At 35.6% G+C, this 25,497-nt stretch overlaps 2 protein-coding genes across 2 annotated transcripts; both read right to left on the bottom strand.

Moving 5' to 3' along the window:
• Positions 1-1,846: 1,846 nt before the first annotated feature.
• On the bottom strand, positions 1,847-2,771 carry LOC124833746 (uncharacterized protein At5g01610-like). Its single transcript, XM_047308289.2, has one exon. It carries the CDS (start codon positions 2,617-2,619, stop codon positions 2,107-2,109), a length of 513 nt encoding a protein of 170 aa, XP_047164245.1. The 5' UTR covers positions 2,620-2,771; the 3' UTR covers positions 1,847-2,106.
• A 17,977-nt stretch (positions 2,772-20,748) lies between these two features.
• Positions 20,749-22,710, bottom strand: LOC124833744 (putative pectinesterase/pectinesterase inhibitor 7). Its single transcript, XM_047308287.2, has 2 exons — positions 21,705-22,710; positions 20,749-21,443 (listed from the first exon to the last, which is right to left on the bottom strand). Exons 1-2 carry the CDS (start codon positions 22,708-22,710, stop codon positions 20,749-20,751), a joined length of 1,701 nt encoding a protein of 566 aa, XP_047164243.2.
• Positions 22,711-25,497: the final 2,787 nt, after the last annotated feature.

The following is a 25,497-nucleotide window of genomic DNA, read 5'->3' as shown; positions in this document are numbered from 1 at the left end:
CTAGCTATATTGGGTGTTTTCTTTGGCATGTCCTTGATTTCATGGAAATAAAAAGAAAAATGGCCACTTTATCTATATCATCTTTCATCTATCGAAACTGAATATCGGACACTGGTATTTGTCCCTGCAAAGTTCTTTGGTTGAAGTTTATTTTGACTGACTCTGAACTTCCCAAATCATCTGCCACACTACTTTGGATTATCAAATAACCATTTCACTAGTTTCCTTTCCAACTTTTGATGACTGTTCAAAACATAGCACACGTATTCATTCATGAACGTGTGCCATGTGGATTTATTCGTTTAATGTTTAATTGACGGAACTTCTAGATAAAGAAAGCAGTTCATTATCCTCTGTTTCCAAAATTATTATCCAAGTTGTTGACAGAGAGTATTAAATGCAATGTTATCACAATAACGACATGCGATGGTTAATACGACACATGCATCAAACGATAGCCACAACCACGATGATCCTCCTTCGAAGTATTTGATAAGCACCATGTGCCGATTAGATCCACCTAAGACTGTACAATATCACTTGAGTTATGCATTGACTCTCATGTGCCAACCAACCCCATGAACCAGTCAACGCTACAACCATAAATGGGATTCAATAAAAAATTACTAACCGCAAAGTCTACAGAAGCAATTGCAACTGAGAATTGGAGCATATCCTCATCGGAAATGATTGTCAGAAATCCCAAGCACACAAGATATATCGTTTTATAAATAATTTACAAACCTCACCTTTTAATGTTCTTTAGGATTGAATTAAATTTCAAATTTTATGATCCTAACATTGTCTTCTCTATCAACTGTTGTCGGACTAATGGTGCCACATTCTAAGAGACTGCGTTAGACTACCTATAAATATTCAGTCTCACCCTTAAGATATTCTATCATTAAGAGAGTACATTTGAAATCCAACGTTAACTAAAAAATATAAAAAAAATTAAATAAAGTAAATATGATGCAAATTGGACCTCATGAATGAATTGCAACTAAACTCTGACTCCCAGACTAGCTCCTCGATCTCTTTTGATAAAGACATTCTGTTCTTCCTCATAACATAGCACCAATTCTGATAGACATATACTCTTAGATTCTACCAGGAAACGGGTAAAAAGTATAATGTAAGCTTTTTGAATTTACCTGGGTAGCTGTCTAATTAGTAGTCAATCAAGCCTTTGCGAAGAAATCCAACTGGGATGTCGTATGGTTGAAGGACAGACATCATATGCAGAAGCTAATGTGTTGGTAATTTTGGCAGAGACTGATTGGGTTAAGAAGAAGATAAAAAATAATGAATTGTCTAGAATTGGTTCTGGGGAATGGGTATTTGGTTGAAAATTGATACCAGTTTTCTATTGGAGTGTTGAAACTGGTGGTGTGTGGGAGTCATACACTAGTATTATGCTGATACCATAACCCATTAGTCGAGTAGTTAAGGCTTTGGTTGATTCAGAGGCTAAGGAGGGTGTGTGTTTCTAATCTATCCCCTCTCAAATATCTTCAACTAAGATCTACCCAACTAATGTCAACATCAGATCACCACACGACATAATACCCTCTTAGGACCATAGATTGAAAATTGCTCTATAATCCGTTATTCGATGATCTAACTATTAGTAGTTGATCCAATTCTAAAAGATGCCAAAACACGATAGACTTCACAATCAAACCAAAGAGCTACTAAAATGAACACAAAACTACACTCCACATTCAACACGTCTTACAAACTTAAACGTTCACGACACGTAATTGGTTGATACTAATATGATTGTAATGTTTCATACTTGTTCAAATTACGGCGTAAACAGCCAATATTAATAAAGGCGCTGTGATTCAGAAGACAAAAAAAAACGATATACCCAATGAAAGAGTTGCAGCAATTACAAAGAGATTTGTTTGGATTCTGAGACAAATGGTAACAGAAAGGGCGGAAGCCCCAAGGCAGAAAATCATGCGAGGGGAAACAACACCCAGATAAAAGCAGAGTAATTATTAATTTTAAAAGTATAAAAAACTACAAAAAAAGATGGATAGATAGATCTACAGTTTGGAAGCAGGAGGTGAATAATCCAATCGAATAACAGAGGGGTAACTAAATTGAAGAAACGTCACCGTTTAGGGGAAGTTTGTTGCAATCAAAGCCACAGCCGCACTGGGGGCTCTCGAGGAAATTCTCGACGCCAAAGTCAGCGGAAGCTATGCCGACAGAGAAGAAGATATCTTCACCTTGACGCCTGACCTCGACGATGTTGAGCCAGAGGAGCAAGATCTTGACGGTCACACCCTTGAGATTGTAGAGCCTACCGTTGGAGATCACTCCTGTGATGGTGGACTTGTAGTTGAGGGTGTAAGACTCTATGACGAAGCTGCACGCTCCGTCAAAATACACTGCGAACTGCCCTGTTTCTCTGTTCAGCGAATACCCTATCGCTCCCTTCGGAAGAAGCCCCACCGGGAATCCGTACTCCATAAGAACATCGTACACCGATAACCTCTGTGGTTGGCTTAACGCGCACGATGCTGTCAAACACACCACCACGATGCATAGGAATTTGATTGAAGAAGACATCATCCTGAGGCGCCTACTCTCACTGCAATGGAACATTCACTTTCCAAAAAAAATTGTCTTGCTTTTGGAAGATATGATACAGAGAGAAGAAGACTATTAGGTAGCAAAAGCTTAATAATTAAAAGATTAAAAAGTGAGTTTTTTCATACAATTAGTATCATGACTATAAAAATTTTAAATGCCAGTCTGTGTATGGGATTTCTTTGTTTTTTATTTTGCGTGTTTTTTTATAATTTTTTTAAGTAAAAAATTAAATATTAAATATTAATTTATGGTGAAACATTTATTGTCCATTTGTATCCCTTTATGGTGATTGGCCTACTGCTTTGCTTTACTATTTGCTGAGGCCTTCTATTGATATTGAATTTTCTGGCTCTCTTTGTGGATCTACTAATATTAATTAATGAATAAATCCATTAATTATTTTACTTCTAGTACTTTTCATTGAAGGAATACCATTATTTTATGCATGCGAGTTACTCGTGGGCACGTGACAGAACTTTGTCTCCACTCGAGGACGCGAACAGGCAATTCTTTATATTTCATATATTAAACACATTTTTGACAAAGTTTAATAACTGATATGGAATTTGTTTGAGGTGAAAATTAGGAGGGGACAGAAGATGATGGATTAGTGTCAAAAGTGAACGTTTTGATGAGGTGATTTGACATGAAAAATTTGAGAATTCCCTATCGTTTGCTTCGTTTATGGTAACACCAGAAAGTTGAGGAAACGTGACAATGTTTTTGGTTTTGGTTCAGTAATTTGTTCTTGCATTACGTGTTCATCATAAATGATTGAGTTGTCATCATGACTTTATCGCAATTGTTTTACCTAAATATGAACTTGAGTTTGATTGTATGAGTGTTTGACGAGGGTGAAATGATGTTTTCTTGTGTGCTTTCATTATCCATCTTTAGATTGGCCAAGAACCTTAATCCATTTCAATAAGAGAGTTCTCCCTGAACCTCACCATCTCCGTCTTTATTTCTAATTTTTATGATTTTTCCATCTTTGCTTCGGTTAGAAAGAATCTTTAACTATTTTATTTAATGTGTGTTTTCTTTTTAACTAGTGTGTTTTCTTTTTAATTGACTCATTCCCAAAACCCCTACACCATCCACTTTTACCTTTTCTTTTTCATTTCTCGCATTTCATCCCAAACCCTATACCACTCATGCTTTCTCTCTTCTCGCACTCTGAGTTCGCCAATCTTGTCTCCTCTTTTCTCTTTCATGTCGTGCTTTTTTCTCACAGTTCACCTTCCGTTATTGTCCTTCTATGGTTGTCGTGGTGGTGGAGAAGGTCTTTCTTGGTTGTAGTGAAGTTTTTTCTCTCTATCCTTCGGTGTACTTGTTATCCAGATTGATTCTTTTTTCCTTAACCTAAGATTGTATGATAGATGATGGATGGTTGAAGTATGAAAATGTATGAAAAATGTTGTATGATTTTGTAGATGGATGTATGGTAGAAGGCTTGATGTATCTATGTGGTTGATTTATCTATGGGTTTGATATCTTTGTGCATTGGATCTGTGTTTGTATTCGTTGTAGGGACACTCGGAGGCCTTAATCGCACTTGAAAGTGCCCTTAAAGCCCTGTCGGCGTTCGACCTGCGATTGAGAGGTTGCTACACTTCCAACACCGACGAGGCCTTAAGCGCATTTTCATGTACGGTTAAGGCCTCCGCGACATTCCAACTATGGTGGCCACATTTCAAATTGCGGTTACATCACTAGTAAAAAAAGGACCTATTACCTCGTTCATTATGCTTCATTTCACCAAAAACCGAAGCATAATATAGTGCGGTTACATTTTTGAAATTTTCGCGCTGGTATAGGCCTCGGTTATTAATAACCAAAGTAGTATGGCCTTTTTGGCCTCGATTGTCTGCAGAATCGAAGCCAAACCCCTTGTAAAACTCTGATAATCCAGTCAGCTATTTGATGGAAATCTCTGTGTAGCATTTTTGGCTTCGGTTCCCTGCAGAACCGATGCCATAACCCCTGACAGAAAGCTGGTAGTTAAACGGTCAGATATTTGGTTGACATACGCAGGGGAATAGGCCTCAGTTCGCCTTAGAACCGATGCCATAGGTCCTTGCAAATTTTGACATTCCCCAAATCAGCAGTCTGAACATCATAAAGGTTAGGGAATAGGCCTCGGTTCCCCTTAGAACCGATGTCATAGGTCCCTGCAAGATCCTGATAATCCACATCTACAGTCTGATATAATAAAGTGTCAGTCAGACAATCATATTTTAGGCTTCGGTACCCTTGAGAACCAAGGCCATAGACCCCTACCAAATTCTGACATTCTCATGTTTTGCAGTCTTACATTAAATTTGATAGTTAGACCGTCAGGAATTTGGCATCGGTTCTCAGGGAAACCGAGGCCATAGACCCTGAACTGAACAAAATGTAAATATTTAAGTAAAATTTTAATATTTAATAGAGCATTTGGCCTCGGTTTGGTGTTGAACCGAGGCAAAATGGCTGATAAAAATTTTTAAATTGTCATTTCAGATCAATTTATAATTTTTTTTACGCGAATAGGCCTCGGTTGTAGGGGGAACCGAGGCCATATACTCTTTACTGCCTCAGTTTTATTGGGAACCGAGATAATAAGGTTTCGTAGGTTAAAAATAGAAAACGCATGAACAATATCGTCTTCCTCCTCACGAAAAAGAAAGAGACTCTCGTTCTTTACTGTTGTTGCGTGTGTGCCATTGCATTTTCTCTCATTTTTCATTGTTCAAAGTTAGTTTTTGTTGTTTTCGTGGCCATCGTCGACGTTTATTTGGCATTATCACGATCAAAATCGTTCCAAACGTCTTTTTGGTTTCATTTGTGCAATTTCTTTTTCTTCTTCCACCATAGTTGCGCTGCGCGAGTTCCTTCCCTACTTACGCCACAATTGCGCCGCCATCGTCACTGTAGAATGACTTTCTTCCTCATTTTTCATCGCCAATGTTTGTATGTGATCAAATTTGGCTTTAGTCGTCGGAGTTTTTTCGTTTTTTTTGCGTTTTTGGATTGGTTTGATGCGTTTTTTTTTATTGTTTTGGATGATCAAACTTACGTTTTGTTGTATTTTTATGTAAGTATTGTGTTTTTGCTTTGAAATTTGATTCGTTTTAGATCGCGGGTGGTCGCATCTACTCCATTGTTGTCTGGTTTTTCACGCTCCCAAGTTCCTATTATTGTGTTTATTAATTTTATTTTCTTAATTTTTAATTTTTTTTATGTTGAATATAAATAATTATGTATGATTGAATGTTTAAATTTATCATTTGAATGCTTATAAATTGTATGATTGTATGATTGAATTGATTGTATGTTGAATAATTGTATAATTGTATGATTGTAATTTTGTAGAATATTTATGTATGGATCGAAATTGGATTAATTTACCACGCATTAGTGCTGAGTACGAGAGAGGGGTAGATGAATTTATACAATTTGCGCAACGTAATGAGGGTAGAAGTGATGATGAAGTGAAGTTTAGATGTCCTTGTGTGAACTATTTGAATGAGAGAAAGTTGAACGCAACCCAAATTAGGGAACATCTTATCTGTGATAGTTTTCTACGATGCTATACAACTTGGGTATGACACGACAAAGAAATACACTTTCCTACTGTCTCCCAAACTGAGAATATTATTGATTCCACCATGGAAGAAGATCGATCGGATGAAGACAAATTAGAGGACATGATCTGCGATATTGGCGTAGAAAATCTTGCCAAAGCTCATGTGTATGAGACGATGTCGACTGATGCGGAAACACTTTTGTATGTCAGTTCAACTAAGTTCACACGGTTGTCAGAGGTGTTAAGGCTAATGAATTTGAAGGCGACCAATGGATGGACTGATAAGTTTCACAGAATTGTTGACGTTGTTGAATGAAATGCTACCAGATGGAAATACACTACCTACTCGTAATTATGATGCGAAGAAAATTCTTTGTCCGATGGGTATGGAGTATAAAAGGATACATGTTTGTCCCAATGACTACATTTTATATAGGAAAGAATTTGAATTTTCGAAAAAGTGTCCAAAATGTGGCTTATCACGATACAAGTCAAAAAACAATGGTGAAGATAATGGTCAAATAGAAAAAAAATGGATCTTCTTTGAAAGTAGTTTGGCACCTTCCAATTGTGCCCAAACTTAAGCGTTTGTTTGCGAATCCAAAAGATGCTAAAAACCTTAGATGACATGTAGATGAGAGAAAAAATGACAGGTTGCTTCGTCATCTAGCTGATTCAAAGCAATGGAAAAATATTGATCAACAATTCCCCCAATTTGGTCAAGAATGTAGATGTCTTAGGCTTAGTTTAACCATTGATGGAATGAACCTATTTGATAATCTAAGTACTAATCATAGTTTTGGCCAATTATATTGATAATTTACAACTTATCTCTTGCATTGTGCATAAAGAGGAAGTACATGATGTTGTCTATGATGATATCTAGTCCAAAGGAGCCTGGAAAGGACATAGATGTTTCTCTAAGCCCACTAGTTGAAGACTTGAAGTTGGTGTGGGTTGATGGGGTTAAAATATTTGATGCATACACTTGTGAAACTTTTGTAATGCGTGTAATGTTATTTTGCACCATTAATGACTTCCCAACGTACGGTAATTTGTTAGGATACAGTGTGAAGGGTCATAAAGAATGCCCTATATGTGAAAAAAACACTACAACTCGTTAATTGAAACACGAAAGAAAGACGGTGTATCTGCATCATCGGAGATTTCTAAAATATAATCATCCATATCAAACGCTAATTAAAAATAACATTCAATGGATATCAAGAGAGGGATGAAGCACCAAATCCACCTACTAGCTTTCAAATTCTTGAAAAAGTTAATAAAATACAACATGTATTTGGGAAAACATCCAAGAAGTCATCTGTAATGACCCCACGGAAAAAGAAATCAATATTCTTTGATCTTTTATACTAGTCAAAGTTAGATGTTAGACATTGCATATATGTAATGCATGTAGAGAAGAATGTGTGTGATAACTTGATTGGTACACTACTCAACATTCAGGGAAAGACAAAAGATGAAGTGAATGCTCGTTTGGACTTGGTTGACATGAAGATCCGAGAAGCGTTGGCACCCAGGGAGATTGGTAAACGTACTTATTTGCCTCCTACATGTTACACAATGTCCAAACAAGAGAAGATAAGTTTTTGCCTTTGTTTAAAGAATATTAAGGTACCACAAGGATACTCTTCAAATATGAAGACTTTAGTGTCGATGCAGGACTTAAAGCTTGTTGGCATGAAGTCTCACGATTGTCATGTCTTAATGCAACAATTGTTACCGGTGGCTATTCGTGGACTTTTGCCCAAAAATGTTAGGCAGACCATAACTCGGTTGTGGTCATTTTTCTCGTCAATTTGTAGTAAAGTCATCGATCCTACAAAGTTAGATGAACTTAAAGGTGAGATTCTTATCATTTCGTGTCAACTAGAGATGTTTTTCCCTCCATCTTTTTTTGAAATCATGGTACATTTACTTGTTCATTTTGTTAGAGAATTCAAGTTGTGTAGATCAGTATACTTAAGATGGATGTATCCTATTGAGCGTTATATGAAGATTTTGAAAGGATACGTTAAAAATCCATATCGTCCCGAAGGTTCAATGATTGAGAGGAATATTGCTGAAGAAAGTATCGAGTTTTGTTCAGATTACATGACATCAACGTATCTAATAGGAGTTCCTCACACATCAAGGTTGAATAAATGTTCTACAAGTAAAAGCATCCGAGGTGTGAATGTGGTGACGAAAGATCACGAAGAATTGTTGCAAGCACATCTTTATATATTGAACAACACAGATGAGGTGATCCCCTTTTTTTGCAAGCACACAAAGCCATTGTGAAGAATAAAAATCCAAGACAATCAGATAAATGACAGTTGATGAAGCATAATAGAACATTTATGTCTTGGTTCAAATCTGAAGTTGACAAAGAGCCACATTCTTCTCAGACTTTGTTGTAGGTTGCAAATGGTTTAAAGTTTGATGTCGTATATTGCACAGGTTATGAAATCAATAATTGCACATTCTATATGAAGACTTTGGATGCTAAAAGCACATTACAAAATAGTGGAGTCAGTTTAGAAGCTGAGTCGCTTCAATTTTCCACATCAAAAGATCAAAATCCTATACTTGGATCAATGAGATATTATGGTATAATAAAAGAGATATGAGAGGTTGATTACACTAAGTTTTTTGTTCCATTGTTCAAATGTAAGTGGTTTGACAATAAGAGTGGTGTGAAAATAGATGAATCTGGTATGACACTAGTTGATTTTAGAAAGGTGGGTTCGAGATGAACCGTTTATCATGGTACGTCAAGCATCTCAGGTTTTTTATGTCAAAGATCTTGTGTCTGATCATTGGTATGTCGCTCTTCAAGGCAAAAAGCAAAATTGAAGTTAATGAAGACAATCTGATTAATATTCATATTGTTGACAACCATTCATTGAAAACAACAACAAATTTGGATGACCACCCTCTACTTGACGTGTACATGCAATTCGGTCAGATCATGATGAGAGAATATACATATGACCAATCCATTTATTTATATATGAATTTAAAATTTGTGTATAAGTTTTTTATTAATATTACATAAGTCTTTTTATTAATATTTCATATGAATCCTATTACATGTTTTGTTAAATTATATGAGATTACATAAGTCTTTTATTAATATTTCATGTTATTTATTTTGATAGATATATGGCTGACCACCCAAATTCATCAAGGGCTGAGGCTCCCTCATCTAGACCTACTAGAGGATCCACTAGGTTGAGACAACTGATGGTCAAAAGAAATAGTGGTGAAAGAACACCTGTGGATGTTAATGTGATCACTAATGTGGCATCTGGCCCAAATGCAGATGTCTTAAGATCATACCTTGAAGTACCGGCGCGTGATAGGATTACTATTCTTACTCCATCTTTTGACCATGTGTCCGAGGTTGATCGGAACATTATATGGAACAATCTATTGGTATGTTAATTAATATCATTTGAATTACATTTTGTTTATATTGATAATTTTGTACTGTTACAACTTTATTATGATTATTACAGATGACATTTGACATTCCAAATGTCACAACACTTAGAAATAAGTGTTTATCATCTATTTCTGAAACATTTTGAGGTTTTAAGACTAAGTTGACCTCCAGATATGTATTTGGAGCCATAAACACGAGTCTCCATGTGTAAAATATAAGACTATTGATGAGAGACTTGTCGCCAATTTTATAGAGAGTCGAACATAAGAATAATGATAGGTTAGTATAGTTGACATTATTCAATTCCTCATTAACAAATTTATATCATATGAACTAATTCATTATATGTGATAGGCAACAAGAACCAAAGCAAAAGAAATAAGTGCTCAAAATAAAACCCCCCACCTATTATCTCGTGGTGGGTATAGGAAGCTTGAGGAAAAATTCCTCAAGCAAAAGGCAGAAGGTAGACCCTCATATGAGGGTGGTAGCCCCTAGCCTCCTTCTCCACCTTCTCGGCATGAGAGGTGGAAGTTGGCTCGTTTAAGATCATCGGGGGACTACTCTTCTGAGAATGCACGATAAATATCTGAAAGAATTTAAGTTATCAATATTCCTAAAATAATAATAGTTTCATTATACATACTACATTGAACTTTTTTATGTTACAGGACTCCTTGGTTGAGTAGAGCTCCCAAGGTCAATTCACTCTATAGGGTCACCAGGATATTCTTACCACTGCAATTGGACGAGTGCGTGCTGCTGGTACTGGAGTAGGAATTAGAGATTATTTTGAGAGTTCTTCGCGTCAAATTTCATATGCATACAGTGAAGAACAAGAACAAAGGTTGAAACAAGAGATCTCAATAAAGGTTAGGGCGGAGCTTAGAGCAAAGCTTAGGGCATAATTGTATGATGAAGTCACTACAGAAGTGACTAACAGAGTTATGCGCCAATTCGAGCAGCAATTTGAGAATCATGGTATGCGCCCGCACCCATCTCCAGTACAGGAACCTGTTGTGCCTCCCATAGGTAAAATTAATAAATATTTATGTTGAATAATTTATTATTTGTATAATCTAACATTTACTCTAACACGGAGAAGTGGGAAAGGAAGTTGTTCAACACCAGCCGTCCCAAGGGATGACATGGACGATGCTAGTCCATGTCTGCTATACATTTTAGATGGTACCAGAACGATGTTGGTAGCTCGTGAAATAGTGTTTCAAGCAGCGACTGTTGTTCGTGGTATGGAGCTATCAGAGGATGAGGTGAAGGTCTCAGTAGGCGACATTATCATACGAGATGCCTCAGTTCCTCTACCCACAGATCATATTTTCACTGTGGCACAAGCATTCCAGTCTTTTATCACTTGACCTAAACACTTGGTTGGTTCGGTTTCTGACCCCTCAGTATGGACTTCTACTTTATACTTGTCAATTTTAAAGTTTACATGTTATTGATGTCAAAACTTATCCTATTTTTCCACGTAACAACAGACGCATGGACAAGAGCAGATTCGTTTATCTGAGGACGATTCTTTTGGTGCATTGCAGCAACTTTGTGACATCATTGCAAATGAGCCTACAAAGGTTGAATATGATGCTAATGTATTTGGGAGAGGCTTTGAGGTCCCAATATACCTTCATAGCCAATATGTTAGGGAGCTTGAGTCAGGAAGAGAAGAGTTGAATATTACATTAATTTAGATATGGATGAAGTAAGTCTATGAGAAATTATTTATATAAAATTGATTTATATATCAAGTATACTTATATTAAAGATAATTTTTTATTTTAGGTATATGTTTGGTGTAAGTAACAACTTGGGGTACAATGATGTCTATGGGTTCATTGATCCCCAAGTCACTCACGAAGCAAATAATTTTGATGACATCACAACATATCTCACCAGCAGCTTTGCAAGGGGGAAGGACATATATTTTATTCCTTATATATCTAGGTAAGTGAATTTTGTTAACTTCAAAGTTCCATATGTGATTTTAATATATAACAATTAAGTTATTATAAATTTCAGGAACCATTGGCAACTACTTATTGTTTTCGTACTGGAGAGCTATGTTGTATGGCTCTGCTCATTGCACAAGTCTCCTTCCAAACATTTCAGACAAGCAGTTGATTGGTAAGAACCTCAATGTTTGGGCTTTCTTTGTTATATAAATGAATGCTAAAGCCTTTTTTTTATAGTTCTATTGCAACACATATGATGTTGGTTGGGAGATCAACTGCTAACGGTAGAAAGCTTTTATGGGTTGCTCTCAAGGTTTGACATATGCTAAAGCCATACTTTCTTATAGTTGTTTTGTTTTAATGATTTCACTAACTATTTAATCCTGTGATGATATATTAGTGTAACAAACAGAGTAGGTCATATGAGTGCGGATACTACGTAATGTATTAGATAACCCACATTATTCGTGCCCATATCACAAGAGGCTGAGAAACGGTAATATTTAGATTTAATGAATTTTGTTTTTCTCCATCATTTGGAATTTATATACACTAATTAATATCATGTGTCTTGTGCAGAGATTTAAGACTCCTACTCCACTTCCTGAGAAGCCACTTACATACATAAGGAAGGCACTTGCAAAGCATTTAATTAGATTATTCAATAGTTTTAGTTATTAGGATTTAAAATACATTATCGCATGTTGATTTATTGTTATTAGACTTTGTACATTATGCGATGTAAATATTGACTATTGTGTTGTTATTATACTGCTTAATATGCAAGTCTGTTTAATCATAAAACCATACCTGCTATTAAAAAAATTACAAGAGAATAGGCCTCAGTTGTAGCCAAAATCGAGGTAGAAAGCCTGTTTATGGCTTCGCTTCATAGTTCCTTAATAACAGGCACCTTAATGGCTCATACTCAGTAGAAACCTCCTCTAGAGGATCAAGAAGTTTATCAAAAAATGTCATTATCATAGGTATTTTATTCTTTCTTATTTATTATTAATATATTGAAACTGACACTTTGAAATAATAATGAAATATCAACATATATATTTGTCTATGTGAATTGTGTGTAGTTTCATTGTTTGTCTTCCAGATGCAGACTTTGGTCTGGGAAGTTCCGAGTCTCTCACCAATCCTCACTCAATCCCCAACTTCAATGGCTTCTTCTACCAATCGAGCATGTCTCTCTCATCCTTACTCCTCCAACCAGAAATCCAAACTTTACAACGAGCCACCGAGTTCTGCCACCTACGCTTCTATTCTCGACAATTGTGGGTCCTCACCTTGGGAAAACAGCTTCACGCCCATTCAATAAAGTCATAATTTCATGCCCACGAGTTTGTCACCACCAAGTTGCTCTAGATGTATGCAAGAAACTACTCTTTCCAGAACGCGTGCCATCTGTTCGACACAATGCCCTTTAGAAATTTGCACTCATGGGTCGCACTCATGCGTGTCCACGTTAAAAGGAGGGACTTCATTAAGCCCAACCTCAGGAATGGCCTCGAGAAGAAGTTATTGATGAAGCTGAGGATTTTGGTGCCGTGAATCTCTGTCAGAGTGTCGACATCGATTGATCCTGAGAGATTTTGAGGTGAGATGTTGAGGATCCGTAAGGAGATAGCCTCCCACGTGAAGAGAAAAAGGAGAAAAAGGAGAGAGGATTGACACGTTTGAGAAAAATGAAAAGTGATGTGACACACCGTTAGCCAGCTTAGCCTATTTTTAACGGCGTTAGTTTTGGAGGACGAAAAATTATAGTTTCCTTAAGGACAAGGATCAAAGTGTACCAAAGTTTGAAAGAGAGACAAAAAATAAAATCGCTTGATAGTTGAGGGACTAAAAACATATTTAACCCATATATTTATTAATTTTATTTTAATTTGTTTTGTATATTATTTATTATGTATTTGTTTCTTTTTATTTAATTTTATTTCTTTCTAAATTTATTTTGAATATATAATGTATTTGAAATTATTTATTTATTTAAATGATAATTATTATGCCTAATTTTTTTAACTTATTAATTTGTTTCTTAATTTATTTTTAAATTTTTAATGTTTTTGTTATAATTTGTAATTATTTAATTATTATTTATTAAGTAATTTTTGTTGTTATTTTTGTGTATTTCTTTGTTAGTTTATTATTAATCTTTAAATTTTTTTGATTATTTATTATTTGTTTCAATATTTACTATGTATTATTTATTTGTTGTTTTTTTTTGTATTTGTTTGCATATAATTGGTTATTAGAAATGGCTAGAACTAGAGGTGCATCGTCTTCTCATGGTGAGACTTCATCTTCTCAAGGTGAGCCTTCATCTCATGTCGTGCAACTTTAGTCTTATGTGCATATTTTGTTTTCACTTATGTGAAGGAGGTACCATAAATGCCATTTCTGGACAAGCAATTTCGACTAGTTTCTACATGATGTTGACATTTTCACCAATGTCAACCTTCTTGAATTGTTCCTGTACTAGTTCAACTTCAAGATCAATGTTAAACTCTGAAAACGATTAAGTAGACACAATACTTGAAATGCGTAAACGGGTCCAAATAACATGAATTTCACCAGAGAAATTATTTCAGGCTCATATTGTGCTAATACACAAGCACATGATAGGTCGTAAGTTGATCTCAAAATGCATCCACAATCCAAACCTATTTAATTCATTCTCTCAACTTCATCGGGAATAAGTCCTAGAGCGTATCGTGAAACACATCCAACAAGTCTTATATATCTCAATCCTTTATATGCATCGCTGATTAAGTTAAGACTTTTTTCAAAGGACGCCTCGATCTTATTATGTTGTAGGACAATGACGTTATGCATAACATCCCAACACGAGCTTAGGTCTTTCATACTAGACCCTAATAATATCTTGAGGTTCTAGTGCGCAGATTCAACCCTGTCATAAAACACATTAATACTATCACAAAATATATTAAATACATAAGTAAAAAAATTAACAATAACAATTACCTCTTTGTTGTAGTGTTGCCTAGATGCATTACTCTGTTTGTTCACGCCTTCACGAAGTATGCCTTGCACGGAATGATCCAAGTACGGTTCACATAATAAAACAATAGAGCCCATGCAGTAGACACATACTCAAGACGATGAACATAAGCACCAAACATCAACAGGTTGTCACAATCCATCACATTTTGCCACACTTCCATCAAGACATCTCATGCCTCAACATTATCCACTAATATCTTGCATTTCACTTTGACATTTTTCATAATGTGGAATGTGTAAAGCATCTGATACATCTCAAGAAATACATTGCCAATGGCATTCATCAAAGCAAGGTCTTTGTCAGTGACAACAACGCGTCGATCGCCCTCTGATGTTAGTAGTAATCCTTTGAACCTTTCCAATGCCCAAGTGAAATTATTTTGGCATTCACTTGAAAGCAATGCAAAGGCAGCTCTAAATGTCAAATCAATTTATGTGACTTCAACAATCTCAAGCAACAGAAGATGATATTTGTTCATCTTGTACGTGGTATCTATTAAGAAAAAAAATATTAAATGAATTCAAAAAGTGATCTAAATTGGGATGTGTCCAGAACAAGTCACTTACAACGTCAGAATTGTCCAAAGATCTATTCCATTGGATGTATTTATCTCTATCTAACAACATCATCAACTGCTGCATTTCAGTTCTCGACCATCTCAAAGATCGTTTGTAAGTGTGCCTAGCGTTATATATTTGCTTTATAGTGGTCACGTTAGCTTCATTATGAGTCAAAAGAATATTTGAGGGTCTCACGTCCTAACAAAATGAATGTCTTTCTTCCAGCGTAACCAGTTGTTGTGTCAGATCTTATAATCACGACAACAAATCCAACGTCGAATGTTATCTTTCGAACCCATTCAATTAAATCAGCGCGTGAGGGAAAGATTTGATCAATGAAAAACTTATTTGTGTAATCACTTTCAGCCTTAGGAAAGGAGAAAATTTTGACATAAAACCATAATTTATTTGAGAATCGGGAAATAAATAATTATCCATCTTATAATATTAAATACAACCAACAATAACCACTAAAATATTAAAATTTAACTACTAAAAAACAACATAACATATTCAACTCTATATAATAAATCATAAAACACATATTATAAACATTACGATATAAAATATCAATTAAATAAATAAACAACAAAAAATAATATCAATGATATTATAATTACAAAAATTTAACATATTATCAATTAAATTGAATTCTAAAAATATTATTACATATTACAAATTAAGTAATAAATAACAAATAACAAATAAGAAATAAGAAAATATTTTAAAATTTAAATAAAAATTACCAAATATAAACATATTATAAAACCATAGTTAAAAAAATTAACACATAAAAAAATGTGTACAATAATTACAAAATAACAAAAAATATTCTAAACTAAATACTAAATAAAAAAACAAAGAAGTTATTCAAAATTAAATAAAACTTTAAATCATTAAACTAGGTTCTTGTGAAAACAAAAGTCTATCTATTATATAACACTAAGGTTAAAATAATTTGTTATTCAATAAAGTATTATATCAAGCAAAGATTTCTATAGAAAAAACATCGTCTAATATGTGATTGTTAAGCATTTTAGCCTTGAGAAAGCATCTTGTGTCTATATCATATGATGAATATACATTTGTGTTACTAAACGATGCATTTATTAATGAATTGACAAATGATAAAATGTCTTGAACAAGCTACACTACTTAATGCTTATCAACGTTTAAAATATTTAATGCATGTACGAAGTACTTCGATACTTGTATACATGGCTTCTTGATATTCGCGTAGATTGATAAAGAAGAAATATATGTTCATAATCACAACACCCAAGAAAAAGACGTTGTGAGTGTTGAATATAGTGAAAACTATGTATGAGATTAATCTTCCTTATGTTGAATATACACATAGGGTTTTCTATTTATAATAGAAGAAATATAGACTAAGCCCAAAATAAAAATAAGAAATAATAATAAACTAATTAAAGATAAAAGACAAATATAAAATAAAGATAACATATCTAATACTCCCCCTCAAGCTATTGCATACAAATCATATGTACCAAGTTTGTTACTAATATAATACATGAAGACTTAGTGAAAATTTCTGCTTCCGCACTCGAGTGACACCAAATTGTTAATGATTTGCAAGACGACATAGAAGACGAAATACCAACCTAAAAGACTCCTTCTGAGCAACAAATCTGGGAGGTTGCTCAATGTAAATCTCTTCTTGCAAATTGCCATTGAGGAATGCATTATTGACATTTAGTTGACAAAGAGGTCATTGTTGGAGAGCCACTATGGCTGTAAATAAACTAACAAAAGCTATATTTTCCATGGGAGAAAAAACATATATGAATAGGTCAAACACAATGGTGACAAAAGGAAGGTCACAAGAGATGACAATGGAAGAAGCCATGGATGAAGAAAAATCATAAAAATCCAAGTTTCTCCAATTAAAGGTACCGGAAAAAGGAAAAAGATCAACCTCGATGCTTTCAATAACTGCTTAAGAGAAGACGGGACGTGCGACAACGCACGATGAACCTGAAAGAGGAAAACGAGCAACGTCGAAGCTCTGAATTTCTACTAGACATGCCACCATGCACGACAAAAAAGAGAGCAAATCTACAACTTCAAAAGGCACTGAGAGCGCCTAGGAGTTCCAATGAAAGTGTCGTTGATGGCATGGTGGTCGCCTAGCCAAGACGATGAAAACCATGTGATCATCGGTCGGAACTAGAACTCCAGTAGTAGTAGTGGTAGACGATGGCGCTGCCGACTATATATGGTACATAGCATCGCCGCCAGCAGCGGTGTGTGTATTGGCAGAGGAAACAATTTTTTTTTCCTTAAACGAACCTTAGGCTCTAAATACACTAGTAAAAAATTGGGTTTTTACAGCGCACATTATGCCACGGTTCACTAGAAACCGCAGCATAATGGTGCGCGGTGGCAATTTTGTAAATAAATCGAAGGAATATGCCGCGGTTCAGAGGGGAACCGCGGCATATACGCCAGTCAACCATCCCCTTTGACGCCACGTCTGAAAAAAAATTAAATAACAGCCTATATGCCGCGGTTCTCTGGAAAACCGCGGCATATACCCCTGCCAATTTATTGCAGGGGCTGACTGAGTCAGAGAATTTCAGAAGTTACAGGGGTATATGCCGCGGTTCTGAGAGCAACCGCAACCTATTCTCCTACCTGAAATAAATTTAAAATGAATTTGAAATATTTAGAGGAATATACCGCGGTTGCCCTCCGAACCGCGGCATATAGTTTAAAAATAATTTCAAAAATGCCATCTTATACCGCGGTTGCCGCCGAACCGCGGCATATAGTTTAAAAATAATTTCAAAAATGCCATCTTATACCGCGGTTGCCGCCGAACCGCGGCATATAGTTTAAAAATAGTTTCAAAAATGCCATCTTATACCGCGGTTAAGTAGTGAACCGCGGTAGATTCCCCAGTCAGAGTTAAAAAATAAAACTTTGGAACAGTATCGTCTTGTTCGCGCAGACGCTCAACAACTTCGAGTTTTCTTCTCCCGCCGACCACCCATCTCAGTTCCCTCGTTTCTTCACCGTTTAAACTCAAAATTGTTCGGTCATTTCCCATTTTTGACGATAAAAAATAGTTTTAGCCGATCAAAATCGTTTGAAACGCCTGTCATTCCTCTCCGCTGCCATTCCCCTTTGTTGCACCAAGCTTTTTCGTCGCCCCTGTTCCAGGTATTTATGCCCTTTTGCATTCTTAACATGATTTCTTCATTAGTGGTAACTTTAACAAATTTTGATAACTTTAACAAATTTTGATTTTTTCCCAAATGTTGAATTCATATACACTAATTAATATGAATTGTCTTTTGCAGAGATTCAAGACACTACTATATGCAGGTCTGTTTTTGTGGTAGTGGATATCACAAAAACAGACCTGCAATTTTAAAAAACTGCAGGAGAATATGCCGCGGTTGTAACCCCAACCGCGGCATATAGTGGACAAATTTTTTTTTTTTAAAAAAAGGATTTAGGCAGCGGTTCTTTGGACAACCGCGGCATATTCTGCAACCTATATATCGCGGTCATAACCGCGGCCTAAAGTCTCTGACTTACTACCGCGGCTGAATATGCCGCGGTTCGTAAACCGCGACGTATAGTGAAAAATAACCGCGGTAAAAGCCCCTCGGTGCACTAGTGATACGATGTTGAAATAGTGAAAACTGTGTATGAGATTAATCTCCCTCTTCTTGAATATACACATAGGATCCTCTATTTATAATAGAAGAAATATGGACTAAGCCCAAAATACAAATAAGAAATATAAACAAACTAACTAAAGAAAAAAGATAAATATAAAATAAAGATAATATATCTAACAGTGAGAAAAGAAGAACATTTTGGGAATGTTTTCTTGAAGCCATCTGCTCTGTCATATTGTACAAGCTCAAGTTTCACTTAAGGCTATAAGCAAAAGCTTTGAACCCTATAAAATATACTAAAGTCAGACTTCACATCTAAAGACTACCAATTCTTTAGAAGTTCACTTCTCGATCCAACAATCATCTTTCAAGAGAATCTATATATATATATATATATATATATATATATATATATATATATATATATATATATACATACATATATATATATATATATATATATATATATATATATGTATGTATAGAGAGAGAAGAAAGCTTAAAGAGAAGAAGTTGTCGATGAAAAGTACAAGAAAGATAACATAAGAAGAATAACAACGTGAAAAGACAAAAAAACTTAAAATGTTCTTATATTGTCTGACACTTAATATCTTTTGAGAGAAAATCTTTGTAAAGAGACAAAAACTTTCAAGTTTTCCAAATTGTATTTTATTTGATTATATATCCTCTTGCTAAGAGTTATTCGTCTGTACCTTGTAGAAAACCCATTTGTGGATTTGTTGTAAGTTTTGAAGAGAACTCAAATACTTGGTTGTTCAACTTAGGTTGAGTTGAATGTCTAGAGAGTTGTCTAGGGTTAGATCCTAGAGAGGTTAAACTCATTCTAGTCGTGTTGACTAGGAAACCAAGAGTGGTGCTAATACTTGTTGTAACCAAAAGTCGTGTTTTGTAACCAGGAGTGGTGAGTATACACGATGACATAGAGAGGCAAAACTCATGAAATATGAAAAGACTATTGGTCCTTAAGGAAGAACTAGACGTAGCTCAGGTTGAGTGAAACAGTATAAAAATATGCGGTTTCTTATTCAAAACATTTTCCATTTACTCACATTATACGTTTCAAAATCCTTAGACATTTTTTTTACAAGTTATTAGTCGCTATCTTCCAAAAAGATTTTAAAAACACTGTTCACCCCTACCTCCTTTTTCTAATATTTTTTTTGGTAATTTCATCTTTTTTATTCACACACGTCTCTTCTCCTATACATTTTTTTTTCTCATCTACTTCATCCACATTCTTCTCCTTATTTTCTTTATTTAAACTCATCTCTTTTATGAACACTCATATGTTTTATCTATACTTGTCTCCTTCATGTGTTATAACTTTTTTCCTATTTGTTTCATTTATACTAACATAGAGGTACTGCATGAGATATTTTTATACTATTGCATGAGATATTTTTATACTATTGCATTAGCATTGGCCATATCAATACCAATTAAACTAATATTAAAAATAAACTTTACTTAACACAAATAAATAATAAAATAAAAATGTGTTTGTGTCGCCTTAATAATGCTAAACAAATTCAATTAGAAAAACAATTTAAGAAGTATTAATAAATTAGCATCGACTGTACTCAGGGTCAACTTTTAAAACCAACACTAATCGACACAAATCCGACACCAATAACTATTTAATGCCTATTTTTGGCCTACATTAAATATCTATTTTGTTGTTTAAAAATCATTAAACGATGCACCGTATTATTTGAGATTGTGTATTTAAATTTTTTTAGTATTAATAAAAGTGTTTTAATTTAATCTTGTTCACTATGTTCTTGATCGTATTTTTATTTTTATTTATTTTTGTTAAGCAAATACTTATTGAGAAATTAAATCATACAGATTACGAAAATAAACATTGAAGAACATTTTAGTTTACTGTATCAAGCCAGTTAAGTATGGGACCCCAGTTTGGGGAATCCAATTATCCCCAGCCAAGAAGTTAGAGACGGTGAAATTAGATGCATCTGTGGCATTGATGACGTGATAACCAGGCCAGGTGACTCTGTTGGAAGTGTTAGAAGCAGGTCCTGTGTTATTATATTCTACGTAGTACAAGCTACTCGATTCAAAATCACCACTCCATTCATGCCAACCAGCAGGGTTTATAAAACTGTCCATAAAGGACTGCATGATAACTGTCCTTGAATATTCCTTCCATGGCCTCCCAAGGTAGGTTTCTACGGTGCCAACAGCTGGAGCCAAATCATCAGCAGCTTTCACAGTTGCATTCTGTATGGAAGTTCCTGTGTTTTGATTCGGATCAGTTCTTCCTTGAGCTGTGATCGTGTTGAATTGTCCTTTCAGAGGGAGACGAGAATAGATATTGCAGTTTTGCATAACAACGGCAGCATTTCCAAATATGAAGTCAACGGTGCCATATATGTCACATTCTCGATAAAATTGCCTGAGAGAATGTGTATACAATGTATCTTGATACCCTTCAAAGCTGCAGCTATAGAATGTTGACAAATCTGCTCCACTTCTTAGTGCCACTGCTTGACCCTTGCTCGCTCCAGCAGTGTTACGGAAGGTTATGTTAACAGCTACAAACCCTTCAGCAACAACAGCTGCAAATCCACACCAAGCATATGTAATTGAAAATAGATACGGGATAAAACAATATATATATATATATATATATATATATATATATATATATATATATATATATATATATATATATATATATACACACACACACACACGTATTTATGGAATTTTTGATCGGTCATTGACCAAGAAGACATGACAAATAAATGGTATAGTTCTGTTAATAATAGATCATTTTTTTCATGCTGATTATCCAGTAAACGTAATCTAGTACGTACCAAAAGTTGCGGAATTAAAGGTAGTCCAACCATCAACAACACTGCGATTCCCTGTAATAATTGTCTTGTTGATGCCATCTCCAACTATCATCAAGTACGTCTTTTCCTTATCAATTGACACATTTTCCTCGTAAACACCCGCAGTGACGTAGATGAGGAAGTACCCTGAGGTAGAGGAAGACTTGTTGGGAGCCGCCGTAATGGCGTCGTGCAAGGTGGTGAAGTTCCCGCTACCATCTTTGCTGACAGTGATGACGTCCTTCACCCTCACCTCGTCACCCACCTTCCCCTGAAGGAGCTTTCTCCGACTCACGGAGTCGTAGATCGCGCGCGTTCTGCCGGATATCTTTAGCGGTAAACGACCGTTTCGAGAGGCGTGGTGTTTGGAGGGTGGGTGAAACGCGGTAACGTTAGCGTTGGTTGGGACCCAGCCCTTGGTGAAGAGCGCGAGAGAGACGGTGTAGAGCTTGGTGTCGTTGGAAAGCGGTAGGAAGAGTCCGCTGCTGACACGCCAAGCGGAGGCTGTGACTTGGAGGCTTTCCAAGCAGGTTTGTTGGTTGGTTAAAATGGCGCTTAGAAGGGTTTGGATGTCGTCAGCTCGTGAACTGGGAAGGAGCGTGGTTGTGTGGTTCAATGTTTGGAAGGAACTGGAGAGAAAGTCGACGTTGAGTTCGGCGAGGGTTTGGCAATCTTGGAGCGCGTGGATTGCGGAGGTTGAAAGAGAAGAGCGGCGTTGGAGGTGTCTGTTAACCAAGTTCAAGAACTTGGTTCCTTGTGAAAGAGACTCTCTCAGTGAGAATCGGGCATAGTCGTAAACGTTGGCGTTTTGGGGAGGGAAAACGGAACTGCAATAAGATGGGTCTGGGGTGGATTTGCATATGGTTATGGGAGATGCAGAAGCGGTTGATGGGGTTTCTGCGAAAACCAGGGAGATAAATAACAAGGGTATGAGGAGGATGAGAAATGTTGTTGTTTTCGGGTGGAAATTACGGAATTTGTTGGCCATTGGGACTTGATACGGAAGAGTAAGAGTTGGGTAGTTTGTAATGGAAATTGAGTTTGCTATTTATAGAGAAAAGGAGGTGGTTTTCTAAATAGAAAGATTCCCTCGTGCATTTACCTTTTACATGCATGTATGTATACATTTTCTTGGCAATTGGGTGTTAGTGGTCGTGGTGTTTAGTACATCAATGAACGGGCATCACTCTCTATTCCTTCTATGGTAATCAATAATTATACGGGTACTGTAATCGATTACCAGAGACTTGAGAGCATTTATACAGAAAGTTCAACATGACTCCCCAATTGGAAGAACATGACTCCTTGGGATGAGATTGTTTCTGTTCTTGTGACTTTTTCTAATTTTTGAGATGAGTGAGTGAATTTAATGGTCATGAGTAATGTTTAGTGCACCAATGAACACATTAGGTCATTGAATTGTTGAGAAAAAAAGTCATTTAGGTGCTTGTAAGTTAGATGCACTCATTGTTGTCCATTTTCTATCCTAGTAACTAGAGACCTGAGGGGCATTTGTACAGAAAGTTCAACGTGACTACCCAACTAGAAGAACAGGATTCCCCAGGGTTTCCTGGACTTTGTTTTTGAGTGATTTTTTCAAATTTTTGGGTTGGATGAGTGAGTTTCCTCATAATTGGTAGTGTTTAGTACATCAAAAGACACCTTCGTTCATTCAAATATGGAGGCCAAAGCCTAGATAGGTTGTTTGAACAAAGGTTGGTCAGCGGCTTGAACATCGGTGCCCAACTTAGGTTTTGGTAATCGATTATAGGGTTCTTGTAATTGATTATTAGAGGCATTTTGGGAATTGGGCTCCCCATGGTTGTTTGGGTTGTGTTTTTGGATGATTTTTTTCAATTTTTTTCAACTTGGGTGAGTGATTTTCATGGTCTTTGGTAGTCTTTAATGCCTGAAAAATATCTATTCCTTTAATTGTGGACTTAATCGATTACTAGTGTGTTGAATTACATGTGTTGCAACAACCATTACAATAAAAATACGATTGTGGACCAAAATTGGAAATGTTCTTAAGATCATATTTAATGAGTACATTTGATCCAACATCTTTAATCATAAAATTTTGTAGAGCTATCAAAATGGGTCACAACCCACAGGCCAATCCGGCCCACCACGGGTTCGAGCCAGGTTGGGTTTGAAAAAATTGTATTTTTTTTATGCGGGTCAGATTTCAACCCGACTCATTTAAACTCGGCTCATGCGGGTTGAACCCGTGGCGGCCCACCAACCCACCTACCTAATTTTATTTTATTAAAATTTAATTTTAATTTTATAAAAAAAATTTATTATTTCTTTTTGCTTGAAAAAATTATTTAAATTCCTTATTTTCATAATTAATTAAACACTCATGTTGGGAGTGAAACTTGGGAGTGAAATTTGTTTAGATTTCAATTATAGAAAGTTTGTAAATTTTTTTATTTAAAAAAAATTGTAATTAAATGAGTGAGTGAGCCAACCCGTGGTGGGTCGGGCCGGGTTTGAATTTTTTTGGCTCGCTAATAAATGAGTCGGATTGGGTTGGCTCACTAAGTGACCAACCTGTGGTGGACCGGACCGAGTCAGGCCGAGTGACCCGTTTTGACAACTCTAAAATTTTGTATATTAAACCTAATGAATAACTTGTACATCATAAATGTCAAACCCAACATTTAGGTGCAAGTCTAATATAATTTATATAACAACACAATCGTACAACCATAATATATACAAACTTGAACAATAATATATACACATTGAAATTGAGTTAAGAACATCACAATGACATCCATTTATACAAACTTCAACCATAATATATACAAACTTGAACAATAGTATATGTGTTCTGGTTCTCGACCTCAAAGACGAGATAATCTCCTCCCTTCAACCCATATTATTTGCAAAATTTCTTCCACTATTTTCTAAACTTTGTCGAACTACGTGATGTGGAAAGCCACACTTTGCACTTAACCCCATCTTTATGTCCAACCATGAGAACCTCTGCCAATTCTCCGCTTCTTGTGAAGGCTGCAAATCTACTTTGCAAGTCCTCCTAAAAAACATAAACCAATTTAAAGATAATGAGATTTTTTGCTTTATTATTACATTAAAAACAACCATTTAATGAAAATGGAGAAAAAGAAAACGCCCAAACATTAACTTACCTTGCTTTGAGATGACTCTATTATTGTAAATGGACAAAAGCAAAATGTCCAAAATCACAAATCGAAAGGGGAAAAGGGACAACAACCACAAGACAACCAAGAAAATAAGGAACAAACACATAGAGACACCCAACAACCAACAACAACATAAACCCAAAAAATTAAGGTTTCTAAAACAACTAAAGCAGAGCACACAAAGAGGAAAACAAGAAACCAAAAGCAGAGCACACAAGGAGGACGACAATGGTGGTACACCAAATAAGATCGAACAAGTTTTCAATACCCCAAAGACCAACAAGAAAACGTCAAATAGAACGAAACAAACATAGAACCTAGCCACGAGCACGACGACGACAATGAAGGAAAAAATGGTTTTCGCAAAACAACAAATACATTTTCGAAAGATCGAACAAAACCACCAAAGCGATGACAACAACAATGGTCGACAAATTGAAAGAGCAAACTACCTGATCACAATGGTGATGGTGATGGTGAAGGAATGAAAAGAGATTCTTCAGTGATTAAGGAAAGGAGAGAGCTCTCGAAAAAAAGAACAAGAAATTTAAAAAAATAATTAAAAACTTAATTTGACCACAATTTTGTTCTCTAGGTCAGAT

Source organism: Vigna umbellata, chromosome 8, assembly GCF_029865625.1.
Source record: "Vigna umbellata cultivar VRB3 chromosome 8, Vumbellata_1.0, whole genome shotgun sequence".
Lineage (NCBI taxonomy): Eukaryota > Viridiplantae > Streptophyta > Magnoliopsida > Fabales > Fabaceae > Vigna > Vigna umbellata.
Note: the sequence above shows the minus strand (reverse complement) of the source record. Positions and strands in the feature narration are given on the sequence as shown.